This window comes from Brienomyrus brachyistius, chromosome 3 (genome assembly GCF_023856365.1).
Source record: "Brienomyrus brachyistius isolate T26 chromosome 3, BBRACH_0.4, whole genome shotgun sequence".
In the NCBI taxonomy this organism is placed as follows: Eukaryota; Metazoa; Chordata; class Actinopteri; order Osteoglossiformes; family Mormyridae; genus Brienomyrus; species Brienomyrus brachyistius.
In genome coordinates, this window is record NC_064535.1 from 34,302,109 (window position 1) to 34,329,027 (window position 26,919).

The following is a 26,919-nucleotide window of genomic DNA, read 5'->3' on the forward strand; positions in this document are numbered from 1 at the left end:
CATTAAAATATAAAGTGCGCGCGTGCATATGCACCCTTATAATATCCGTGGGAGGGGAAGACGCTTCTTCTCTCAGCCAATGAGGATCCGGCATCCCTGCAGGATCGATTGTTGTTGCTAGGAGACAGAAGCATCCCCGACAGGTAGCGGGACCCGTTGGGTCCGTGAAGTGAGTAAGACCATCAGGCGAAACAGGCGACAAGTGAAAGGGGGCTCTCAATGGGAAGCGCCTCTTTGCGGGATTAACAGAAAAGTCCTATTTAAATGACGGCTCGCGCCTTGCTGAGAAGGTATGTGTGTGATTTTGTGTAATAAATGCCTGGTCACCAGTTTGAGATGCACTGCTGATAAGTTGCTGCTGGAAAGTTACTCTCTTAATCGCCACTGAATGCAATGGAAATCTTTCACGCAGTTTTTTTTTTTTTTTTTTTTTTTTTTTTTTTTAGCTGTATTTCATTCGCGGTGAACTCCTTTGTGCTTGCATGTATATAATCTTGATTAGGATATTTTGGTGAAGGTTTTTTTCGTTGCTGAATTATCAACAGAATGTTAATTAGTGATAATCATAATTATTAGTATAAAATAAATATGCGGGAGTGTGGTGCATTGTGCCGTTTTCTCATTCACTGGTGACTTGGGAAACTGTCTTCACTGTTTTTCCGCAGCACGAAGGTACATTTCAGATGTTATGTAACATACGGGGAAGATGGGAACCGCGATCGCTGTCATATTCATGTCACATATCAGTAACGGAGCGATGCACATGCGGCTGTAGCAGTCTTACTGCGAGCTCCACAGTACCGCTCCCACGCCTATAACAGCAGACCCCGCTACACCTGCCTTTCAGTCCATTCAAACCGGTGACCTGAAGCCTGCTCCTCGGGTTCACGGCGTGAATTGAAGGCTTTTGCTGTGACAGGCGCCCATAGTAAAAGGGTCACCGTCAAGCAGAGTATTGGGTTAGAGCTGCGAGCAAAGTGCTGCAAACGCATCCTGACTACGAAGCTTGTGCGCGCGATATGTCCAGGCTGAAGCAGCTACATTGACTGCAAACAGCAATATCAGGTTTGGGGAATTCCGTCCTACCCGATGTATCTTATAAAAACCGAGGAGCTGGCTCAATCTTGCATGCTTTTTCACATTCCTGTTGCCTCCCTTCAAAGTTAACATTGTTTTGTTGTCAGAGCTCCACTGCAGAAAAATGCTCTTGCTTGTAAATGCTGTCTATTCTCAAATGTGTCTCCAGTATACAAACACCTGAATATTACACCAGCGTTTCTTCGATGTATGATAATGATGCATTATTTACGCCAGTAGAATCTGCCAGGAATGGTAATGCTGATTTTTTTCATTCCATTTGAAGGCGGTAATATCCATCCCCTGTCCCTAACTTCAGAAGGTGGTGTTTCAATATCACCGTTACGGACTCGATGACAGTGAGATGGCTTTAGAGAGGACATCTTTAGTGAGATTTTACTTATCTTACTGAAACCAGGGCCAGGCATGCAGACTTCTCATGTTTTTATTTATTATTCAATTCCTGCCTTGGGACTGGAGGAAAAAAAGGTGAGAAAAATCATTTGTGGGGAAAGATCAAAGGATTCTGAAGAGGCAGGAAGAAAGGGAGTAAGCGTGAGAATTAAAGACTTGTGTACCTGAGAAGCTCAGCTATTTACGTGAGAACGAAGCGATTCAGACAAGCAGTGAAATTAGCCTGACTGGCTCTGTTTACCTGTCAGCTCAATGTGGAGCTTTCAGTCCTTACATAACCAAACCGCGGGTGGAGATCCTTTTACAATCAAGCTCCGCTCCGACAATATTCTCGCTTGAGGTGTGATTTAGGTGCCTCTGGGGATCTTTGGACAAGGTCTCATCAGCGTTGGAAATCGAGGTGCAGAGTCATGCTCCGCACATCGCAGATGTTTGGGTTTACAGATGCAGGATGTGTGCACATCTTCTCGTGGATGGCGAGAAGGTGGAGCCGGTCATTCTGATGCACGCCCCTGTGTTACTGCACTCTTGCTGTATAGCAGAGAGCGTGGGCCACCAGAACACCTGCACGGTGCTCTCAGCATCCATGTCAGCACGTAACGGGAGTCTGCGTTGCGGCCGGATGCCTCAAAGTTAATGGGGCGGTCGAGGAGATTGTGTCCGGCGGATCAGGCAGGAGGGGACGGCTCCGTACCTCAGTGGCAATGACGAATCCTGTTAATGAAGCCTCTGAGCAAAGTAGGAGCAGCACAGCGTGCTTTGGGCTGACGGATCCATTCGGTCTGATGCATGTTTCAGCTTATTCGCGGAAAATAGCCTTGCAGATATCCAAAGAAGCAGATTCCATCCCACGGATCCTCGTGCAGACAGCGTGCGGGAAAGAGTTGCGGTTCGCCGGCAGTCAAACACGGGGATCTGACGATAAAATGCCACCCAGGTGAGAAAGCGACCGTCGCTAAGGCGACAGCCCTCGACGAGCACCCCCATCACCCCAGCATCATCTCACTTTTGTGTCGAAACACCGGTACGTGTGTGAAAGCGGGGGGAGCTGAACTTTGCTGAGATGATGTATCCCTTGATAGTCTGCTTATTATGGAATGGCTTCTGTAGGTGTCCAGTTGTAGCAGCAGGTATAGCTGAGGGATGTAAGCTGCAGTTTTGGAATTGTTATGCTGCATTCATCTCCCTATCAGCATCTCTGTGTTAAGTTCAACATTCACAGATACAGACTGTCTGATTTTGTATTTATGAAGCAGATAATGCTTTGCCTGAAGACAAGTACATACTACCCATGCAGTATAAACATAATTGTATGAATCTCCCTTACTCTTGTATGCGTGTTCTAGGTGAGATATTGCTGTCTGTCCGACTAGTAACAGTACGCTTCGCTGCCTTAGGCTTCTTCTCACTGCATTTCCATAAAGGGTCCTGCAGATGCTGGCGGGCATAGACCCCGAGCGAGTATTTCTCCTGCCCGCTGCTTCTAAAGGACACAGCAGAGACTTAGCGCTTTCCTGCGTGGCATGGGAAGCACTTGATAGATTATGGAGCAGTGGCCTAGCACTGTGTGGTGTCCTTGTATAGCCGAGAGGGGCCAGGCAGGGGCCAGGTGTCCATGTAGAGCCGAGAGGGGCCAGTTAGGGGCCAGGTGTCCGTGTAGAGCCTAGAGGGGTCAGGCAGGGGCCAGGTGTCCGTGTAGAGCCAAGAGGGGCCAGGCAGGGGCCAGGCAGGGGCCAGGTGTCCGTGTAGAGCCTAGAGGGGTCAGGCAGGGGCCAGGTGTCCGTGTAGAGCCGAGAGGGGCCAGGCAGGGGCCAGGTGTCCGTGTAGAGCCGAGAGGGGCCAGGCAGGTACCAGATGTCCGTGTAGAGCCTAGAGGGGCCAGGCAGGGAACAGGTGTCCGTGTAGAGCCGAGTGGGGCCAGGCAGGGGCCAGGTGTCCGTGTAGAGCCTAGAGGGGCCAGGCAGGGGACAGGTGTCCGTATAGAGCCGAGAGGGGCCAGGCAGGGGACAGGTGTCTGTGTAGAGCCGAGAGGGGCCAGGCAGGGGACAGGTGTCCGTGTAGAGCCTAGAGGGGCCAGGCAGGGGACAGGTGTCTGTGTAGAGCCGAGAGGGGTCAGGCAGGGGACAGGTGTCTGTGTAGAGCCGAGAGGGGTCAGGCAGGGGCCAGGTGTCCGTGTAGAGCTGAGAGGGGCCAGGCAGGGGACAGGTGTCCGTGTAGAGCCTAGAGGGGCCAGGCAGGGGACAGGTGTCTGTGTAGAGCCTAGAGGGGCCAGGCAGGGGACAGGTGTCCATGTAGAGCCTAGAGGGGCCAGGCAGGGGACAGGTGTCCATGCAGAGCTGAGAGTAAATGGGGCCCGTGGGGTGTGCAAAGTCACTGTGTGAAAGTTCTCATTAATCTGTAGGGCAGGCCAAAGCCTTTGAGTCGAATGACTCTATTCAACTGCACCAAAGTCTGTGTCTCAGGAAATGAGCAGCCATTGTGCCTGGCGGAGGTCGCATGCGTTACATTTGGATTTGTGGGATTTTCCGCAGTATGTGTGTGTCGCGTTTGCAATTAAAATGCCTGAATGGGAAAAAAAGCTATTTAAGATTCCTGTTCCTTTAGTCAAGCAGGTTTTAATAAAGTGTCTGCAGAGAGCAGCCAAGCATTTGGCTCATAATTGCAGCCGAAGATATCTCCATAGATTGTCCAGGCCTTCCAAAGATCAGGGTTAAGGGCCCAACGGTGGAATCACTCTGCCAGCCCAGGAATTTGAACCAGCAACCTTCCAATTGGAGATGCAGTGTCACAACCGTTTGAGCCAGACACTACCAGACACCCAAAGCCGGAAGCAGCATGATGCAGATCAAACAGGAAATGCAACACAGGGGAACCTGGGGGCTATAAATAGAGTGTAGAACGTCATTTACATCCATATTGATTATACGTACTAGTTCAGTGGCGTTATATCATTCTGAAAGGAAGTTTAATCCTATTTAAATCCAAAAATAAGCCTGGTTTTCAAAGCCTAAGGTGTGACACTTGTCTTCCATGCATCTAGATTTCTTTAAGCAGAACGGGAGCTATCGCACCTCCGCTGAGGTGTTTTCATAACGGCTAGCATGCTGCAGGGCGCCCTGCCCATTCAAGGATCCTTCTGATTATTCACAGCAGTTGTAGAGGTCAGGATCCGCAGCCCTGCACCTTCCGCATGGAGTCCAAGGCCAGGCCGGCTCCCATGTAGAACTTCGCTTACCAACCCCAAATTCAAACGTTCCCGGGAGACCTGGAACAGTATCAGAGCGTCTCTCTGTCTGCATAAAAAAAGAATGTTCCACTATTATTATCTTGTTTACTTCTGAGAGGTAGTTTGATGTTTGGCTGGCTGGGGACAGTAAGCTTTCGGTTATTCTTAATAGTCTAATGACGGATGTTTGATTTGATGTGAATGTAGATGAATGAATGGTGAAGAAGATGCTTCAGGTGTGCCATGACTCTGAAGCAGGTAAGCTTCTGGCAGAGGGATGGATGGATGGATGGATTGATGGATGGATGGATGGATTACAAGGGAGGTGCTTCAGGGAATGCCGGTCATGCTTCCCTTTGACGTTTGTCAGGATGAGAACCACCTGTTCTGATTCACAGTCACTACCGCAGCCAGGAGATCAGGCTCTCAGCATCTGAAGGAGCTTCATACCTCCTTCCCTGTAGCACCAAGGACCTTCTGCTCTCTGTCTCATTGTGTCCAAAGCTTTAAACAGGCACTTCATGAATATTTGATACGTATCTCCCCATTTACAAGACCAGATCTAGGAACACCAGTCACATTTGGTCTTTAATTTATATATATATATTTTTTTTGCCCAGGCTGTTTGGCTTTCTCTTCCCTGTATTCATTCAGGACATATCTAATTAATATTCCTCTCTAAATACATGCTTTTAAAAATTATTTGTTCTGTTTATTCTGAAGAGCAGAAAAGATGCATCAAATTCTACAGTGGCCAGTGAGCTGTTGCAAACAGACCTAAACATTTCACTTCAGAACAGCAGGGGTTGTGGCAGTTAAAGACATGGATTCATTTACCCTAATGCAGCCACTTTTAAAAGGTAAACGTTGAACATTCCTTTGGAGAATCAGCTCATGATTTGTCAGTTTTGGTCAGCTGTTTTTCAGCAAGTTTTTGAGCAATGGTGCCGGGCAGTGTTGCTGAGCAGTGTTGCCGGGCAGTGTTGCCGAGCAGTGTTGCCGGGCAGTGTTGCTGAGCAATGTTGCTCAGGAACTTTGTCATTGATATTAGACAACAAATTTCTGTTTCGAAAACTTTGATCGGCAGTGAGCCGTTTGCATTCATCCAGATCCAGATGAGTTGCCCTTTGTGTCACCTGGTTGGCAATTGCCCATCAACATTGTACAAAGAATTGCCCTCTGTATCATCACCTTAAGCCTGAAAGCGTGTCACACCAGATGCGAGTTCGCAACCCTGTAAACCCCAGTAATTACCATAATACCACCCACTGCAGAACTGCGCTGATGCAGATTATGTCAGTCACTGTGTAGCTATTCGATAAATTGATAGGGTGAGGAGCAGAGGTACAGACGACGCTCACTTTCTCTATGGTCTCCAGTCTTATGCCATTAAGATGCTAATATTTGATAATAAAGTTTATAGTTTCCATCTTTGACTAAATTAAATCATTAGCTAGACAAGAAATGACAAGAGTGTTACACATATGGTAAATTCGCATTTATTAGCAAGCAAACTGCTAGCTGTCACCGTTTACACCAAAGGAATCCAGAAACACAAGAATTATGCGAATGATCGTATATATAAGCTTTTTCCTCCTGAATGCCAGCGATGACCATTTTATCACACGCCTGCCAGTTCCAGCAGTGATTTATTAAAATCAGCACTAGGCAGTTTTCACTTGATAAGATTCGGGGTCAGAGGGGTGCGGGATCTCTGTAGGGTATTGGGGAGGACGCTGATAAAGGGCCCGGAGACCCCTGCCTGCTGGATCTCAGAACGGCAAAGCGGGCCGCCTCTGCGGGCTGAGGGGCTCGGACACGCTCACCTGCTCGCATTCTGGTTCTGACCTCCTACTTACAGCCATCATCATTTTGCACATTCAGTGCTAGCAGCAGGAAATGTATATCCCTTACATTTAGGAATGGTGTTCAGACCATCCTCCTACCGTTCTGACCGTTAACAGCCATTAGCATCAGGCGCATTCAGTAGGTCTGCATCATCCTTCTTTCCTGCTTAAGTCATAAAGTCAAAATGACATAATGTCGTCTTTGTTAACAGAACAGCTGTCAGAGCTAAGAAAAGGTACATCCACCATGATGGAGGTTGATGATGAAAGCAGAACCTCCTGCGTATCTCCACTGAGATCACTCACACCAGCTCCAATCGGAAATGAGGTCCTGCATCTCACCCTATCAGGAGTAATTGGTCAGGAGATGGTGGGGAGAACCGGAGAACCTGCGGCTTTTTGCAGCATAACGATGGTGATTTTTTTTTTGGCAAAGAAACTCCCATGTGGGTCTGTGATTAGCTCATACAGTAGGACACAGAAACACACACTGAGAAACACACGCAGACGTACACTCAGAGACACACCCACAGAATCATACACACACACAGAGAGGCACACAGACACAGATTGACACACATGGCGACAGATCTACCAAAGAATCTGGCAGGAGATGTGTCAGCGAGTCTTTAGAGGCGTCCTGAAGATCTGTTTATTAACATGCACTACAGACAGGAGCAGGCAACAGCGAAGCAGTCCAGACCCCCAGGGGCCGCAGTCACGTTTAATTCCATCCTGAGTTTAATGCAGTGCTCCGCACGACAAAATAAATGATTCATTCTGCAGGAAAGACCAACTAAACAAGCATTTGTATATTAAATTAAAAAGGGCCTTGGAGTCAAGTGTGCTTTTTACAGCCGATAATGAAAAGATGGTGAAATGAAGCATTCGAAGCAGAGACGGTCAACAGGAAAATGGACAAGACATCCGGCAGCTTCAGAGGCTTGCCGCAGATTCGGCCTCTAAATTGCCAAAAGCTCACTGTGGTTTTGGGGCTCCGCTAAACAATCAAAGGTTCACTGTGGATTCTGGGTGCTGCTAAACTGGCAAAGGTTCGCGGTGGACTTGGGGCTCCACAAAATGCCCAAAGGGTTACTACGGATTTGGGGCTCCACTAAATGGCCAAAGGCTCACCACAGATTCGGGGCTCCGCTATCACCTCCCTGTGATTAGAGAGCAAAACAGGTTCGTCATGTTCTTAAAACTCATCGTGCTTCCTAGGAGTTGTTTTTGAACCTTGATTTTTTTTTTATGTGTAAAGAATTAAAGGAAAACGAAGATGTCTTTGTTTGATGTATGTGAGGTTGTAAGCCATTCGCAGTTTCAAGGTCCTCGCCACCTGCGTCTGCCGTCTGCACTCCTCACATCTGCTGTCCACACTCCCCACCTTTTTCTGCGGTCTGCAGTCAACACCTGTGTCTGCTGTCCACACTCGCCGCCTGTGTCTACTGTGCACACTTGCCGTCTGTGTCTGCTGTCCACACTCGCCGCCTGTGTCTGCTGTGCACACTCCCCACCTTTTTCTGTGGTCTGCAGTCAACGCCTGTGTCTGCTGTCCACACTCGCCGCCTGTGTCTGCTGTCCGCACTCGCCGCCTGTGTCTGCTGTGCGCACTCGCCGCCTGTGTCTGCTGTCCGCACTCGCCACCCCATGTCTGCTGTGCACACTCGCCGCCTGTGTCTGCTGTCCGCACTCGCCACCTGTGTCTGCTGTCCACACTCGCCGCCTGTGTCTGCTGTCCGCACTCGCCGCCTGTGTCTGCTGTGCGCACTCGCCGCCTGTGTCTGCTATCCGCACTCGCCACCCCATGTCTGCTGTGCACACTCGCCGCCTGTGTCTGCTGTCCGCACTCGCCACCTGTGTCTGCTGTGCACACTCGCCTCCTGTGTCTGCTGTCCGCACTCGCCGCCTGTGTCTGCTGTCCGCACTCGCCGCCTGTGTCTGCTGTCCGCACTCGCCGCCTGTGTCTGCTGTCCGCACTCCCCACCTTTTTCTGCTGTGCACCATCGATGCCTGCATCTGCTGTTTATTCTTACATTCTTCTGGCCCTGTGGCTATACGTGTCGTCAGTCTCGGTCCAGTTACCACAGAGCTGTCTCTGAGCCTAGCAGCTGAGGTCCTGAGCCCACGCCAGTCTCGATGTGACATCACCGGTCGCTTCTGAATGTCGGCGCCCTGTTCTCCTCATGCCTGAACTTCTCAGTATCTCCCACGTCCTCCCTAATGAGGCTCCGGTCCAGCTGCTGCAGATGTGCTCCTTAACAGCAAAGACAGTTTTGTCTCCATGCACCGCGGTGCCGCCTAGCAGATGAAGCGGGATTAAGGAGGCTGCGCCAGCCCCCGGATCGGAACACTGAGCGCGCGGCGCTCTGATCTTGCATCGGTGGCGGGTGCTTTAGGTCTTATGTAAAACCCTTCAGAGGACGTGGAAATAGTTATTTTGGGAATGGAGGAAATGTGAAACAAAGGAAGCCACCTACATGCTGGCAGAGCGAGCCACAGGAAACGTGTCGGTGGTGCGTGGCGACCGGCACCTCACGGGACTGGGGCACATCAGGAAACCAACGGACCAGTTAGCCTCCAAACGCTAATCAGCATTAACGAAGACCGTGCCGTCCTGATGTGGCCCTTGTCAGATGCATCCTAATTATTTTCAGTAGTGGCTTTGCTTTTTCTGGGGCCACATTGAAAGAGTCACTTTGGAGTCTCCCCCCCCCAGATGTTTCTAAAATTAATGTCTAATGAGTAGAATCAGAAGACTATATCTAACTAGCTGCTTAACATGACATGCTGCTTCAGAATCTCCTAAGAGGGAACGTTTATTTCATACATCATGTAAAAACTGTGTGTGACCAAGAGGGGGGCCCCAGATCTCAGGGGCCCCATGCAATTGTGTGGTTAGAGTGGTGATAAACAGTGCTGGTGATCTCTCCTCCAGGTCCATGCACTGCTGTCCTCCATGCCTGAGTGCAGTGTGGCCCCTCCTTATACCGTGTGCCGAAGCTGACGGCCTCCCCATGCACTCCTCCTTCTCCTGAGTGCCCCACCGCCCCCTCTGCACCATGCCGCCCTGCCACCTCCACATCGTCCTCCTGGTGGCGCTCTTTGGCAGGCCTCTCCTCCTACACAGCGACTCGGGCTTCGCCAGAAGGGAGATCAAGATCGACGGTGACCTGGTGTTGGGGGGCCTCTTCCCGGTGCATGAGAAAGGCGTCGGCGCGGACGAGTGCGGCCGCATCAACGAGGGCCGCGGCATCCAGCGGCTGGAGGCCATGCTGTTCGCCATTGATGAGATCAACCGGGACCCGGCGCTGCTGCCAGGCGTCACGCTGGGCGTGCACATACTGGACACGTGCTCGCGTGATACCTACGCGCTGGAGCAGGCCCTTGAGTTCGTGCGCGCCTCCCTCACCAAGGTGGACGACACCGAGTTCATCTGCCCGGATGGGTCGTACGCCCTGCAGGACAACGTGCCGCTGGCCATCGCCGGCGTCATCGGTGGCTCCTACAGCAGCGTGTCCATACAGGTATGGGCGAGCCGGCGGGAGGAGCCTGTGGTGGGTGTGCTGCACCACACTCTGCTCTCTGCTCCTGAAGGAGCAGCTTGCTGGGGGAACCTTCCAACCACCATCATTATGACATTTTGCGGCGTCTCTACTGAGTTGGGTTTGTTGTTTGTGTGACCCCCCCCCCCCCCCAGTCAGATGTTTCAAAAGCTAAATAAATATCTAATGAGTAGAGTCAGAAGATCATAGCTAACTACCTAGTTAGCAGAACACTGGTTAGCAGAATTTATCTCCTAAATAAGGAGTGGGTCTACAAAATATTTAGTGTAGCGACTGTCTGAGGCCAACGGAGGCCATAAACCTCGGGAGCCCCAAGCAAATGTGTGCAGTGAGTGGTGGTGCAGTGAGTGGTGGTGCAGTGAGTGGTGGTGCAGTGAGTGGTGGTGCAGTGCTGTGTTCAGGTCATATATAAAGCCCTCTGAGTCTCCGCCATGTTTCCCTTGACATTAAATGGGTCATTAAAGAGCCGGTCACACTATAGCATTCGCAGGATTTCTCAGGCCAGGATCGGTGTCACCTCCGAAACACTGCTGGTGTTATCAGGCCCCCAAGCCCCCCGCCCCTCACAGAAGAGTGTGCCGGCCCTTTAAATTGCCATGCCCGTATTGTGCATGCTCATTGTAGTACTGTTTGACATAGGACAGGGGAGCCATTTGCTTTAGGTTTGCATAAACCACTCTCTCTCCCATCGCCATGCCGACACAGTGCCCCCCCACCCCCACCCAGTCTGCCCAGGAATCCTTAATCCCCGCTGTGTTCCAAGTAACCCTGTCTGCTCCCATGATGACCTCAGTGCTTGTTCCTGTTAGACAGCCATTGTCATCAGTCATGTGCATCTCTCCTTCCTGACAATGGCCCATTGTCCCCCACCGCCCCCCCCCCACTGGCCCCCTGGACTGTCTTCTCTGTTGTTCTTGCCCTGTTTTCCATGCCTCCGCCCCGCCACACTGCCCTTCTCCTCTTCGCCGCGTGGCTCTGTGCCGCCCGACACTCAGCAGCCCCTTCGCTTCCTGCGGCAGCCATTGCAGGCCGTCATGCAGGCCCTTACCTTCCCTCGCCTCGTTATTAATTCTAACTAACAAGAGCACTTTTCACCACTCAAACCACGCATTTGTGTGGGACCCTCATGTTTGGGCCACAGTCACTTCCTGTAGGCCACAAACAGTCGCTACACTGAACATTAAAGAAATGTGTTCCTGCCAACCGGCTCGATACCTATGGTCTTCGGACTCATTAGTTACTGATTTAGGTTTTGAAGCATCCAGAGGGGTTTGGGGGGGGGTCACAGTGCCAGTAGTAGGGCCCCAGAAACAGCAAACACGCTCGTTAGGTAAGGTCCGGAGCCGATCAGAGCACTGTCAGACGGTGTGTCTGGTTCCTGCCCATACGCTCTTCATTACGGACCCCCAGGTCGCACCTGCCAGCCTCACTGTGGGGATGAGCCTTGGAACTAAATCATTCTGACCTGTAAAGGTGGTGTGAAAATAAAATGCACAAGGCCAATGTAATGCAAATTTTATTCCATTTGTTTTCAGAGGGTTTATGTAGATATTTGCCACATCCCCGTGCACCTTTTTGCAATTTGCACACATTCCTCATCAACATTAATGTCTTTTTTAGCTCTTTGAAAACAAACCGGGGAAATGATTTTGACGTAAGGTGGCCTGAAATGTGTGTGTCGCTAAATGAACAGCTCAGCATACGATAATTAATTAGGTACACTCGTTAAGCACGGTTTGTCACATGGTCCACGATGTGGAAGTCACCTGATGTGCAGGACTGGGTTTGCTCTCTCTGGACCACCCCACGCCCTCCCCAGTGTCCAATGTAGTGACTGATTGTGGCCAGTAGGGGGCCCACAAACCTTAGGGCCCCATGTCAATGCGTGCTTTGAGTGGTGGTAAACACCACCGCTGCTGACCTGATTATTTCTCTTCTGGAAACTGGGATGAAGGGAGAGCCACCTCTGATTTCTGGGGATGTCGATCCTCCATTGTCCCCTGGGGGTGTTCTGTGTAGCTCAGCAGGTTTGAACAATGTGCCTACCATGGGGACGTTGCTGGTTCAAATCCCACTGTCGGAAGCGTAATATGTTTGTTGGGCCGCTGAGCTGTTTTTCTTAAAAACATATATGTCATTTTTGTATAAGTTAATAGCAATATATAATACGTAATATACAATGTGTGATGTGCAAAACGTGACGTTTCATATGTGATGTGCAAAACGGGCCGTGTCATATGTGATGTGCAAAATGCAATGTGTGATGTGTAATATGTGATGTGTAATATGTGATGTGTAACATATAATATGCAATGCTCCCAGGTGGCCAACTTGCTGCGGCTGTTCCAGATCCCCCAGATCAGCTACGCCTCCACTAGCGCCAAGCTGAGCGACAAATCCCGCTACGACTACTTCGCCCGGACGGTGCCACCCGACTTCTACCAGGCCAAGGCCATGGCAGAGATCCTACGCTTCTTCAATTGGACGTACGTGTCGACGGTGGCATCCGAGGGTGACTACGGGGAGACGGGCATCGAGGCCTTCGAGCAGGAGGCGCGGCTACGCAACATCTGCATCGCGACTTCTGAGAAGGTGGGCCGCTCCAACGCCAAGAAGTCGTACGAAGCCGTCATCCGGCAGCTGCTGCAGAAGCCCAACGCCCGCGTGGTCGTGCTCTTCATGCGCAGCGATGACGCCCGAGAGCTGCTGGCCGCCGCCGCCCGCCTCATCGTCACCTTCACCTGGATCGCCAGCGATGGCTGGGGGGCACAAGAGAGCATCGTTAAGGGCCACGAGACGGTGGCCGAGGGTGCCATCACGCTGGAGCTGGCTGCCCACCCCGTTGAGGAGTTCAACCGCTACTTCCAGTACCTGAACCCGGTCAACAACAGGAGGAACCCCTGGTACAAGGACTTCTGGGAACAGAAGTTCCAGTGCACGCTGGGCGGGGAGGACAGTCGCAGGCCCTGCGTCAAGCACCTGGCCATCGACAGCTCCAACTTTGAACCCGAGTCCAAGATCATGTTCGTGGTGAACGCGGTGTACGCCCTGGCGCACGCCTTGCACAAGATGCAGCGGACACTGTGCACCAACACGACGCAGCTGTGCGACAGCATGAGAGCACTGGATGGGAGGAGGCTCTACAGGGAATACCTGCTCAACATCAACTTCAGGGGTGCGTATGGGGGGGGGGGGGGGGAGGGCAGAAGGCTGTGCTAGCAGGGCAACAAGTCACTGTGCCTCCACTGTAAGCAGGTTACACAAGCAAGACAACCAGAAATTGGCCCACATGCACAGCGAGGCTTTATGCAGCTTTATGCATTGTGCCGCCGGCCGAATGCAGCAGGCGTAGCAGAGATCTGCATGCACACACGCCACATCCCTCCCGGCTGCAGCATTGCTGGTGGGTGGAGGAGCTGCTCTGCGGCAGAGAAGGAGAGAGAGAAATCACAAGTGTGGCCTACGATTGTTTCCTTCGAAATTCTCCAACTTCTTATGTCAGAGGCTGCGAATGGCGACGTCACAACGGAGCGGCAGGGAGGACGGGCGTGGCTACGCTGGAGGGAGCGCCCTTTTTAAATTCCCGCGTCGCTGCCAGGCTTTTATCTCTGGCGGGAAAGTTCAGAGTCCCCTACAGGGTGACCTTTGGAACTATAGTGTAAATATTTCAGTGACTTCCATGCGTTTGAAGCTGGAGAGGAAGGGGAAGCAGATGACAGTCCTGCTGCTTCATGGCTCCACTTTTAACTTCTTTTGTCAGGAAAAGAATCTTCGTATGTGGGAGATAAGCAGCACGGTGAAAAACCGGGATGGGTAAGGGGATGGCGAATTAACGCAGACAAACGCAGAGTAGTGCCAGAGATGTTAATTACTGATGTTGGAGCAGCAGGGGGCATAAAACTTAAGGTCATCGCCACGTAGCCTGAAGTTTGCTGGTTCCGGAAGGAACCGCAGTCGCTTTGGTGAGATAGGCGGCTGTAAGAAGCAGGGGCTGATTGGACACGACTGAAGAAGGTATCGGTCATGGCACCAGCTGTTAGCGAGGGTCTCACATCGAAAACAGAGAGCTTTTCCCACAGCTGTTCCTGTGCATGGCTGTGTGTGGGGGGGGGGCAATGTCCACGTGTGGGGTCTGTTACATGTGTGACACAGCTCAGAGCATACCCCCCCCCCCCCCATTACCCCTAGAAAGAAAGGAAGCAGAGGTGAGGAGGGTGATTAAGGCATCTTGCAGGCACAGAAGGTGACAGTCTTTGGAACCGTGACGCAGGAACCGTGAGAGCCAGGGAGGGGGGATGAGGTGGGGGCTGTGCTCCTCGGAGAGTGCGGAGTGTGTTCCGGCCTGCTGGTCCCACACACGCCAAACCTACCCCCCCATCTGCTGCCGCGACAAAGGCGCGCCAATAAATGCGATGTATTCTGCTCACACGTTTAGTATTCCTGTGTATGATGTTTGTTCTGCCACGCCGCGTTGCACCGAAAGCCGCAGTGAGGCAGCCGGAGGGCGATATTGAGCTGAGCGGCTCATGGTGAGCCCATAACCTTCACCCAGCCCGCCCCCCCCAGAGGCCTCATGAGTCGTCTCTGTTTTGTTCTCCGTGAGTTGAGGTGAAGTCACAGATAGATAGAAAAGCAAGAGATGGGAAGGTCACTGATTCAGATCGCATGGCCCGCAGACTGATGTCACAATTGGGCCCCTGACTGAGGCCCTTAGCCCCCAGTTGCTCCAGGGACCGGCTGACAAATTTTTCTAAAAAATTTGCGTCACTTTCGACAAAAGTGCCTGTTTAATAAGTAAATGTTAATTAGGCTGCAGTAACTGCTGCTGGTGACAATTCGCTGTTTTTAAGCTCATAAGGTTAAACACGCAGTTTAGTAACTGTGAGTAAATGGCTTCCGGAAGCTGAGGCCATGGAGAGGGAATATGAGATACACAAGTGTGTGTGCAGGGGGCAGCCCTAATGGAGGGGGGTGGGCGTGATGGATGCCTAACGGAGAGGGGGGCCTTACGGAGGAAGGAGGGCCTACAGGTGGAGGGTGGACCTGACAGGCAGGGGGTGGGTGTAATGGAGGAGGATGACCCTCTCTGACAGGGGCTCTTTTTGCCTGGTAATAATCTGTTTCTTTATGTCTGATTATCCCCCCCCATCCCCTCTCTGCTGGGTCCTTGATCTCCCCTCCTGTCGGGACGTGAGCAGACGCACTGTCGGGCTACGCTGCTCTCCCTCCCTACCACCACACTGCCTTGCTCTGCTCCCACCATCCGCCTGTCATGTGCTTGATTAATATTTCATTTTCTTACTTTGAGAGTTAGCCGGTTCTTTAACATGCTCAGCCGGTGTCAACCCACATTTAAAAAAAAAAAAAAACAGGATTCTGAAACATATTCTGGAAGGAATTGTGTCATTCGCATCTTCATTTTTACTTCTGTCGTGTCTCCGAATTTATCTTGCAATCCTGTTACTTGCCGGCACTGCTTCATATTGCTTCTGTGTGACATGCCAGCTGTCTTTTCAAACAGCTTTCCATCCGCAAACATTTATAGATCACACAAAGCATTATATAAACTATACCTAATTTCACATTTTTACATCTAACGGGATTAGCGGGTGTTTTCAAGACATGTATGGATTTATTCTGTTCCTTTTTGGCATCTGCTGTAAGTGTGATGCATCGCGACACGTTCTAACCTGCCCTTTATCCCTGAAACCCTGGAGTTAAAGCCAACACTTAAACACCAAGCTTTTGTTTGCTTGTGTCTGTTCTACGGACCATTTTCCTGCACCTTACCGAACCTGCCTTCTGATTTAAACCGCCTTTAACTACCAAGGAAACTTCTTAAAGGACATTAAAAATCCCCACAAGCTATTTGAGCCATACAGCTTGATGGCCTCATAGCAGACTGGCAGCCCCCGACAGGCAGGAGTGATTTCCTAAGGGCTAAAGATCGATCGACGGGTCCAAGTACGTCAGAAAACTAATTAACGGAAAAGTCATATAAAACCAAAGGGCCCCCCCCAAGACTGTATATATCCCCCATAAATCTGAACATAACTTTACCCAGTCTTCCAACCTTCCCGACCTTTGAGCTCAGACGATACTCAGCCTAATTAATCTTAATCTACGGATTAAACCTTAGTCCCAGGCTGAAGGCTGATGATGGCGTGCATCTTTGCTCCTGATTTTGGGAGCAAGGGAGACTGATGAAGAGCTGAAGCGTGTCGCTCAGTATTAGAGCAGGATGTCGCGTGTCGCTGTGGGAGCCGCATTTAATGCGTAGCATCTGGTGCAGGACGCGTACCGTGGATCCAAGGCCACAAACGGAGGATGAAGATGAATGGTTGAATGAAACAAGCTGCTCCGGCGGATATTACTGTGGCAAGGTGAACAACAGCTTGTCGGTACTGAGCGCAGATTAGTGCCGAGTTACAGGAAGTTAGCTGTGTCTGTCTGGGCAAACAACTAGGACTTTAGTCATGCACAGCTGTGACCTTAAATATGAGAGTGAGGCTTTATATGCACAAGTATGCTAGGTGTCACGTATCCCATCATGCTTTCTGTTTTAATGCAGACACATACATATAGGTGAGAGGTGAGAGTAAAGCTTGGGGTCTGAGCACAGGGTCAGTCATATATCTGGCATCCCTGGAGCATTTTTCAGGAGGTCAAGAACCTTGCTGAACCACCAGAAGGAGACAAGGCTACTCCGCCATTCCTGAGATTCAAACCAACAAACTTCTGTTCACAGCCACAAAAAACCAAATCCACTGAACCACACCCACTTTCATAAAGAGGCCTAATATGCCCTACGGATCAGTTGGTAATAGACAGGAGCATCACTTGAGCCTTGAGCATACTACTGTCGTCCCTGCAGCAGAAGTCTAGTGATTTACATGTGTCTCCCTGAATGACACACTGCAGACCTGGTAGCTCATTGCAGAGAGACAGGTGACCCCAGTAGGAGCTACAGACTGACGCAGTAAGCAAGTCGCCTGCAGGAGTCAGAAGAGCTCAACACTGCCATGGTACACATGAATCAGTCCCTGGCCTGGAGACCAGACGCGTTCTAGGCAGCCAGGGGAACATAGCAAGTGTCTTCATCATCCTTTCAAAAACATCTTAAAGGGCCAGAAGGCTCCGGAACATTCATTAGTTATTCATCTAATGTGATGCATAATCTTTGTTCAGTTCTTTATTGCAAGTAGGGAATTACTGACATGCTGCACTGCATGCTGGGAACTAGCTATGAAATCGGAGGATGTCCTGGAATGGCCAGAATTCAAAAGGTGGATTGGTCTGTTTTCTTGGAAGGTCTGATGAGTCTGTCAGAGAACTGGCCAAAGCCTTATTTTCGCGGGTGACTGAATGTGTCTGCTGAGATGCACTGTGCCCTTCAAACGCGCAAACAGACACGCCCGGGTCTCTTAAGGACCCCTGTAAAGCCGATTTCAGGGTCACTATGGGAACATCATTTCCCTTCTAGGCCCAAAAACAGCCATAAGATCTTCCCAGCTTTGCTCAATTTGTCAATTGCATAACACGTCAGATTCTGCTGCCAGGCTTGAAGGTTTAAATTGGATTCTCGGCTGCAGTCCAATCAAGACAACCTTCTTAAACCTTCTGTAAGAGGCTGAGTTCTGTTTACTTTGTAAACTGTAACATGCTAAGCTACGGCTAAGCTATGGCCCCGAGCCCACCAATCAGGGCTGATCGGAGTGTGCCCAGAGGGAGAGACAGTGAAGAGCATCTAGTGCATAATGGCCTCAATCTGCTCATGACATAATGTTTTGTGTGAACACTGGAGATGTTGAGGAATTTGGCTGCAGTACACAGAGATTCAGAGACATGAATGGTTTTTGGCTTTTTAACAAACAATTATGTAAGTCGCTGTTTCCTTGGCCTTGCCTAAGCGGCGATGATGCATCTCCTCTGGCTCCTTATCACAAGCCGCACACACAGCCACAAGGACCCAGACGCATAGAGTGTCTAGATAGTCTTCAGGCTTGGGAACTTCACTAAAATGGGGCCATGTATTCACCAGGGCCTTCCAGAGACAAGGCTTTGTGGAGCAGGCCTGCTAACGCATCTTAGCATGTCTTAGCAGGGCTGGTAGCACATCTTAGCATGTCTTAGCAGGGTTGGTAACATATCGTAGCATGTCTTAATAGGGCCGCCAACACATCTTAGCATGTCTTAATAGGGTCGCTAACAGATCTTAGCATGTCTTAATAGGGCCGCTAACACATCTTAGCATGTCTTAGCAGGGCTGGTAGCACATCTTAAAATGTCTTAGCAGGGTTGGTAACATATCTTAGCATGTCTTAATAGTACCGCTAACACATCTTAGCATGTCATAATAGGGTCGCTAACAGATCTTAGCATGTCTTAATAGGGCCGCTAACACATCTTAGCATGTCTTAGCAGGGCCGGTAACACATATTAGCATGCTTTAGCACGGCCACCCTTCGCTGGGCTGAAAAATTGTCTTAGTATGTCCTATAGTAATGGGTCTAGGTTTAAGTTTATCTTTTCATTATAATGAAGATAAGCAGAGAGCCATCCTGTGCCCTGCCTCATTGGCTGTGCTTTCCTGGGACAGGCTGAGGATCAGCAGAACATGGACTGGGGAAAGACAGATGGAGGTTAGCTACCTGATCTCATTAGGGACTTTTACTCGTCATGGTAGGATTATGTTCTATTACATCGTATTGCCGAGAGTCTGTTGTCAGCAGCATTTTCGTTAATGAATTTCTGAGCATCTCTACAGTAGATTGTCTGAAGGCTCTTTTAATTTTTTATGACTGTCCTCCAAATTCTGCATTCTTACATGTGTCAGGCTTTCATGAGGATTTACGAGCAAATGGTGTGAGCTCACTGATGAAAGGCATCGTCTGGTTACTCAGGACAGACGTTACCCTGCTAGAGGGTTCAATTTCAGGCTCACTGTCAAACAAGTTCTACGGGGATGTGGAATGTGAACCTGTATGTTCGGCTCTGTGTAAATGTCACTTGTGCCACTCTCTCATGCCTGCAATTGGCTCTGCCACTTTTGCCACGTACTGCTACCTATACAAAAGTCTGTCATCTATCCCAAGCTGGGCCACCTGCACCAGGTTCTACCACTTGTACCAGGCTATACCATCTGTGCCAGGCTCTGCCACCTGTGCCCAGGCTCTGGCTTTACCAGACTCTACAATCTCTGCCAGGCTCTGCCAACTGTGCCAGGACCTGCCACCTGTACCAGGCTGTGCCATCTGCACCAGACTGTGCCTCCTGTGCCAGACTCCGATATTTGCGCCAGCCTCTGCCATCTGTGCCAGGCTCTGCGACCTGTGCCCAGGCTCTGGCTTTACCAGACTCTACCATCTGTGCCAGGCTCTGCCATCTGTGCCAGGCTCTGCCACCTGTTCCAGACTCCGATATTTGCGCCAGCCTCTGCTATCTGTGCCAGGCTCTGCCACCTGTGCCCAGGCTCTGGCTTTACCAGACTCTACAATCTCTGCCAGGCTCTGCCAACTGTGCCAGGACCTGCCACCTGTACCAGGCTGTGCCACCTGTACCAGACTGTGCCTCCTGTGCCAGGCTCTGCCATCTCTTCCAGGCTGTCATACATGTACCAGGCCCTGCCATCTTCTGTGCCAGGCTCTCCATATGGACCTGCGTCCCCTAGTCCCTTCCATCTTTCTGAGAGCATGGTGTGTCTGAGCCACAGTGCTTCTCTCCCATCCAGAGCCTGTGCTGAATGGCAGGGTGTCTCCATCTCACAAACAACTTCCTACTAACAGAAATCCTCGTGTTTCTGGGTCAATGCGTCTGCAAATCACCCTGCTTAAGCACAGTTCTGCTTCGTGTTCTTTTGTTCCTGTCGTCCCACTCAAAACGTCACTTTGGGACCCCCACAGATGTTTCAAAAATTTTAATAAATAGCTAGCAAATACAGTCAGAAGATGGTAGCTAGTTAGCCAGATAGCAGAACAGGCTGCTTCAGCATCTCCTAAGTAACCATACCTTTATTTCAGTAAGGACATGTTTGCTTAATATTTACTGTAGGAACTGTTTGTAGCTAACACAAACATGCAAGGTCTAAGAGGTACTGGACACTGCCACTGGTTCTGGGCATCCTGGACGTCACCAGCTGCAGGGTTTCTAACGCTGGCCTTCTTGCCTGTGAAAGCAGGGACTGAATTGGTATATTTCAGACTGACAGTTACAAAACATTGCAGGAATTTCGCATCAGGCATTCCTACAGCATCATAATCTGCAGCAGAGTGCTGATTAATTAAGAGCTATTACACCCAGCAGAGGCGGCATCTTCCTGCTAATTATGCCCTTAGATCGCCATGATTCCAAACTGCTCTTATTCAGCTGTTTCTGACTTGCAAGGTTTTAATTGGTGGGTTTATCCCCGCTGGCTCTCGCAGATGCTCTTCAGCGCCCCCTTCAGTGCTGTTGAGAACCATCTTTGTTGTTAAAGCATTTGTAAAATGTAGTGCTGCCACCTAGGGGACGCAGCACTTCCTGCATGACCTGTGCTACATTGATCCCTAGTGACATATGCAGTAACGTATACATACGGGAATATGTTCTGAGAAACGCATTGGTTTCCATTGTGCGCACATCACAAAGTGTACCAGCAAACAAGATGGTATAAGCTGCTACACACCTAGGCTATATGGTATAGGCAAAATAACAATTAAAATGTTCAGTATAGGAAATACATAAACCAGTAACATAGCAGATTATTATCATTATCACGTATTATATACTGTTCAAAATTGTATGTGCTGTACTTTCAAACTGGCAGCGCAGTAGGTTTGTTTTCATGAGGATCACCACAAACGCATGATTGCGCTACAGCGGTATGACAGCCATGACACTTTTCTGCTTCTAAACCCTGCCTTCATCCATTTCCCCACCCTTACAAAAATTCAGCAGAGGAGCACACACATGCAGGGACACAGGCAGAGGCACACGCACACGCAGGAACACAGGCAGAGGAGCACGCACACGCAGGGACACGGGCAGAGGAGCACGCACACGCAGGGACACGGGCAGAGGCACACGCAGGGACACAGGCAGAGGCACACGCAGGGACACGGGCAGAGGCACACGCACACGCAGGGACACTGGCAGAGGCACACGCAGGGACACGGGCAGAGGCACACGCACACGCAGGGACACGGGCAGAGGCACGCGCACACGCAGGGACACTGGCAGAGGCACACGCAGGGACACGGGCAGAGGCACACGCACACGCAGGGACACGGGCAGAGGCACGCGCACACGCAGGGACACTGGCAGAGGCACACGCACACGCAGGGACACGGGCAGAGGCACGCGCACACGCAGGGACACGGGCAGAGGAACACGCACACGCAGGGACACGGGCAGAGGAACACACACACGCAGGGACACTGGCAGAGGCACACGCACACGCAGGGACACGGGCAGAGGCACGCGCACACGCAGGGACACGGGCAGAGGAACACGCACACGCAGGGACACGGGCAGAGGAACACACACACGCAGGGACACTGGCAGAGGCACACGCAGGGAAACAGGCAGAGGCACGCGCACACGCAGGGACACGGGCAGAAAAACACACACACGCAGGGACACGGGCAGAGGAACACGCACACGCAGGGACACAGGCAGAGGCACACGCAGGAACACAGGCAGAGGAACACACACACGCAGGGACACGGGCAGAGGAACACGCACACGCAGGGACACAGGCAGAGGCACACGCAGGAACACAGGCAGAGGAACACACACACGCAGGGACACTGGCAGAGGCACACGCAGGAACACAGGCAGAGGAACACACACACGCAGGGACACGGGCAGAGGAACACGCACACGCAGGGACACAGGCAGAGGAACACGCACATGCAGGGACACAGGCAGAGGCACGCGCAGACGCAGGGACACGGGCAGAGGAACACGCACACGCAGGGACACAGGCAGAGGCACGCGCACATGCAGGGACACGGGCAGAGGAACACGCACACGCAGGGACACAGGCAGAGGCACACACACACGCAGGGAGACAGGCAGAGGCACACGCACACGCAGGGACACAGGCAGAGGCACACGCACACGCAGAGACACACGCAGAAGGAGAAACCACGGGCAGGTACACAAATCTTAGAATACAATCTATCTGGCATCCCTGACCAATCGGTAGGGCTCCGTTTCTCTCCTGATGGTGTACTTTAACCTGGATGCGTTGTACTGAGTGCCTTAAATCCAGTACCTAGTGTGACTTCTATGACACATCTGTGCTTAATGGTCTGCTCAAAGGAAACCTACCTCAATAAAATGTGGCTATGAACAGAAACAGTTTTTCACCTCCTAATTACTATGTAATCTGACGTGATTTACTGCCACTTTGGCCCCTATGGTTTGGAGTCCTCCTGTTCATCTCAAGCAGTTACAACAGTAAATGTTAAATACATGTGTTCCTTACATAGGAGCCTTTTATTGATGCTTTGAAAAGTTGGGGGCGTGGTGGGGGAACTGACTTTTTGGGCAGGGGGCCCAGAAACGATAAACACACCCCGTTTAACACACCATCAAAACTGGAAATGTTCCAAGCTGCTCTTATAGCTGCTTCATAAGGTCACAACCATCTGCTTTCTGTTCTCCAGCACCATTTTCCCCTCCTGAAATCGAGAACTTTGTGAAGTTTGACACCTATGGAGATGGCATAGGCCGCTATAACATCTTCAACTATCAGAAGACAGCAGACAAGTACTCCTACGTCCATGTCGGCGAGTGGGCGGAGACGCTGACCCTCAACAATGACCTCATCCAGTGGCCCCACCTCACGGCACCCACTTCACAGTGCAGTGACCCCTGTGCTCGCAATGAAATGAAGAAGATGCAAGCAGGTGAGTTCTGCTGCTGGATTTGCACGGCGTGCGAGTCCTACGAGTATCTGGCCGATGAGTTCACTTGCGTGCCCTGTGGTGCTGGCCAGTGGCCCAGTGAGGACCTCAGGGACTGCTACGACCTGCCCGAGGACTACATCATGTGGGAGGATGCCTGGGCCATTGGGCCCGTAGCCATTGCATGCATGGGCTTTGTCTGCACCCTCCTGGTGGCTGGCGTCTTCATCCGGCACAACAACACGCCGCTGGTGAAGGCGTCCGGCCGCGAACTCTGCTACATCCTGCTGTTGGGTGTCCTCCTGTCCTACTCCATGACGTTCTTCTTCATCGCCAAGCCATCACCGGCCATCTGTGCCCTGCGCCGTCTTGGTCTGGGCACCTCCTTCGCCGTCTGCTACTCGGCACTCCTCACCAAGACCAACCGCATCGCCCGCATCTTTGGCGGTGTGAAGGACGGCGCCCAGCGTCCACGTTTCATCAGCCCGAGCTCCCAGGTCTTCATCTGCCTGAGTCTCATCTCCGTCCAGCTGCTCCTGGCGTCTGTCTGGCTGCTGCTAGAGCCACCGGGGACGCGACGTTTCACGCTGCCAGAGAAGCGGGAGACGGTCACCCTCAAGTGCAACGTGCACGACTCTAGCATGCTGCTCTCCCTGGTCTACGATGTGCTGCTGGTCATCCTGTGCACCGTCTACGCCTTCAAAACCAGAAAATGTCCCGAAAACTTCAATGAGGCCAAGTTCATCGGCTTCACCATGTACACCACCTGCATCATCTGGCTGGCTTTCCTGCCCATCTTCTACGTCACGTCCAGTGACTACAGGGTAAGCAGGACAGTCGTGACCTGACCATGATTTATTTTCAACCAACCAGCTGAGCATAAAGAGTCGCAGTCACAGAGGACTCATCTGGTTGGTTAAATCTAGACCAATAAATCATGGTCTAGATTTTTACTTTCTGGACCTGAAATTGCCACCTCTGGGTATCGGGCAATGTTGTTATACATTAAGACATTGGCATCTGATGTGTCAACATATTGCATGACGATATTTAGACTTTAGTCAATATTCAAAGTTAGCAGCAGCAGAGCTAAAGACATACCTGCTAAATAATGACAAGGATTGTACTGGACAATCAGCCATTTTTCATAGTGGAGAACTTGGGGTTCGCTCATGAGTCTAATTCATTATTAAATCAGGCCCACAAATCTAACTTTCATTTTCCATGGAGAATTAAAAAAGGATGTAACATATTACTGGGTGCAGTGTGTGTTTTAATGGGCTAAGCCTCTGTGACTGTGGGCAGAAGGTCACTGGTTCAAGTCTCACCTTGGTAAATGTAGTCTTTGAGCATGACCCCCAGTTCCATGGCCCCTGCTAGAGGTGGCTGCACTTCACTCTGAAGCTTGCTATCACCTACAAATATGTCTGCATGTCATGAGAGCAGGATGGATTAGGAGAAAAGAGAATTTCCCCACAGGGATCAATAAAGTAACATAGTTCTTAATAATCAGTGGCAGCAAGCTCAGCTAGTCTCAGAAACATCACAAGTTAGCTAATTAAGGGGAATATTAGAGACATAGGTGTGCGCTTATTTAAGAAGCTTCTGTGGGTGGGCTTGACATTAGCATGTAACACTCCAAGGCTCCATCCACAGTATTTTATATACCAATGCCAACACATGAAGGTTTGATGACCCTCTCACTCAAACACTCTTCCATTTTTGATGGTCTTCACCTGATATAATTGTTGAGCAATTAACCGTTCCGCTAATGTGTGAAGCACAAAAGCCGCTAACACTGAAAAGTGGCTCTTATATTAGTTATCCAGAGGTGCAGAGGGTAATGAGGTCTTTGTTATAATTATGACCAGATAATTGTATTGGTTCATTTTGTCTGTTAATTAGTGTAGATGTCAGAGACACAAATATCTAAATTAAGCTTCTGAAAACACGTGATTTGAAAGACGATTCGTTCAGGAGTTAGTTACAGAATAAACTTTGGCAAAGGGGAATTCTTTTCTAAATTGTCCATCTTATCAACCTTTAAGTTGACACTGACCAGATGACCTTGATTTTACTGACTTTTTGATTGAACTGAGCTGCTGACCTTGATTTTACCCTTGACCTCCTGACCCTCGCAGGTGCAGACCACCACCATGTGCATTTCGGTCAGCCTGAGTGGTTTCGTGGTGCTTGGCTGCATGTTCGCCCCGAAGGTTCACATCATAATGTTCCAGCCGCAGAAGAACGTCACCAGCCATCGGATGAACATGAGCCGCTTCAGCGTGGCGGGACCTGGGCCGGCCTACTCTCACGGTGGGTGGAACTTCTCAGCATCTGAATGTTTCTTTGGTGCGGTTTCATGCCCTGAAGCTCAGATCAGGTTCACATGCTCGGTAAACTTACCTCCCCTTTATCTCTCCTCTTCCTCATCTCAGCATCGGCGGTGGCAGATGTGGGCAGGATGACAGGTTAGTAGATGTTCTCCAAGAGATCCAGAATACTGGTTTCTCATAGGCTTTAGCATAATGGCTTCATATACCAGTGTTGTAATAAATCAAGCAAGCAGTCAATCAGTCAATAAATCAGTTAATGTTTTTTGTATCTCTTTTTAGGATGGATGTAAGTTAGCTCACCAGTCACTAATGCCACCAGGGCGAGTTTATTGTCTCGGATGTTTCAAAAACTGTCACATGTGCAAAGTGTGAATTTTGCAGCTGGCTAAGTGATTAGCAGGACATGCAATTTCAGCATCTCCTAAATAACAAATGCATTTATTTAATATTTAGGCCAACAGGGTGCCCCAAACCGCAGGGTCCCAACACACATGTGTGGTATGAGTTATGGGGAACCCCATCACTGCTCCTCACCAATGAATCTTAGCCAGGCCACATGAGGTGGCATCTCTGACCTTCCCCAGGTGCTGGAGCAGATTTGAGGATCTCAATGCGAACTCCTCCCTTTCCCTCCAGCCTCTGTGAACGCTCGCTTCGTTCCCGCTGTGTGCAACGGGAGGGAGATCGTGGACTCGACCACCTCATCCCTGTGAGCGCCGACCGTCAGATCACAGCTCCCAGACTGTTAGTGGCCCGGTGGCTGCTGTGCGTCGCCCCCGCTGCTCTCATGCAGGAAGGATGCTTCACACGATTTTTAAGGGCTGTACATATAAACTGAGGTCATTGTAGAGAGAAGAAAAGTCTTTATAGTCTGTTTTTCTGGGAATTTGTTTTTGATAGTTTTCTTATGCTTTGTAAATAACCCTAACCCCCATTGTAATGTGGCCATTGATAAGTTCGGACTCAAGGATAACTAAAGGGCCATGTCAGCATTACGGGGAAGACAATGTGTCCGTTTGTTTTGTTTTTAATTAATTCAGTACGCATTTCTACGTCATTGTAAATAAGCCATGTACATTAAATGTTACTGATGGTTTTAACAGCACAAGTCAGCGATATTACAGGAGGTGTCACAGTGTATAAAAACCTACTAATCGGTGTTATTAACATCCATGTCTTCTTTAAGAACAGACTACGCCCATCTGGGTCATGCCTCCGCTGTCGTGTTGATTAGTCTATGATTAGTAAAACGTAACCCTGTCTATCGATGGCTTTTTGTGCCTTAACTCGTGTTTTCGTAGTTTTATGCAGGGGCCGTGTTTTTGGATGGGTGGTGCATGTTTGAATGATCAGACCTGTAGGTGACCCCTGTTTGGCTCATGTCACCCACACCGGTACCCGTGAGTCTTCCTGGGGTTCAATGGACGGCTCTATGCTTGTAACGCAGGACGGCTCATCTCTGAGCAGAAACCACTCATGATGCTCTGATGACTACAGTGGGCAGCAGATATAAATAACCTGCGGGAGACTTTGTACAGCAAGCCTCAGGGAGGGCAGGAGAGG

The 26,919-nt window shown here is 50.4% G+C and overlaps 1 protein-coding gene across 2 annotated transcripts; it reads left to right on the forward strand.

Annotated features, from left to right (window-relative positions):
• Positions 1 to 79: 79 nt before the first annotated feature.
• LOC125738028 (metabotropic glutamate receptor 3-like) lies at positions 80 to 26,620 on the forward strand. 2 transcript variants are annotated; one of them, XM_049006504.1, is made up of 7 exons: positions 80 to 290; positions 9,503 to 10,091; positions 12,453 to 13,305; positions 22,781 to 23,844; positions 25,162 to 25,336; positions 25,459 to 25,491; positions 25,993 to 26,620. In XM_049006504.1, exons 2-7 carry the CDS (start codon positions 9,627 to 9,629, stop codon positions 26,067 to 26,069), a joined length of 2,667 nt encoding a protein of 888 aa, XP_048862461.1. In that variant the 5' UTR covers positions 80 to 290; positions 9,503 to 9,626; the 3' UTR covers positions 26,070 to 26,620. The 2 variants fall into 2 exon arrangements, with proteins under 2 accessions (XP_048862461.1, XP_048862462.1); XM_049006505.1 differs by lacking the exon at positions 80 to 290 and adding an exon at positions 839 to 1,065.
• Positions 26,621 to 26,919: the final 299 nt, after the last annotated feature.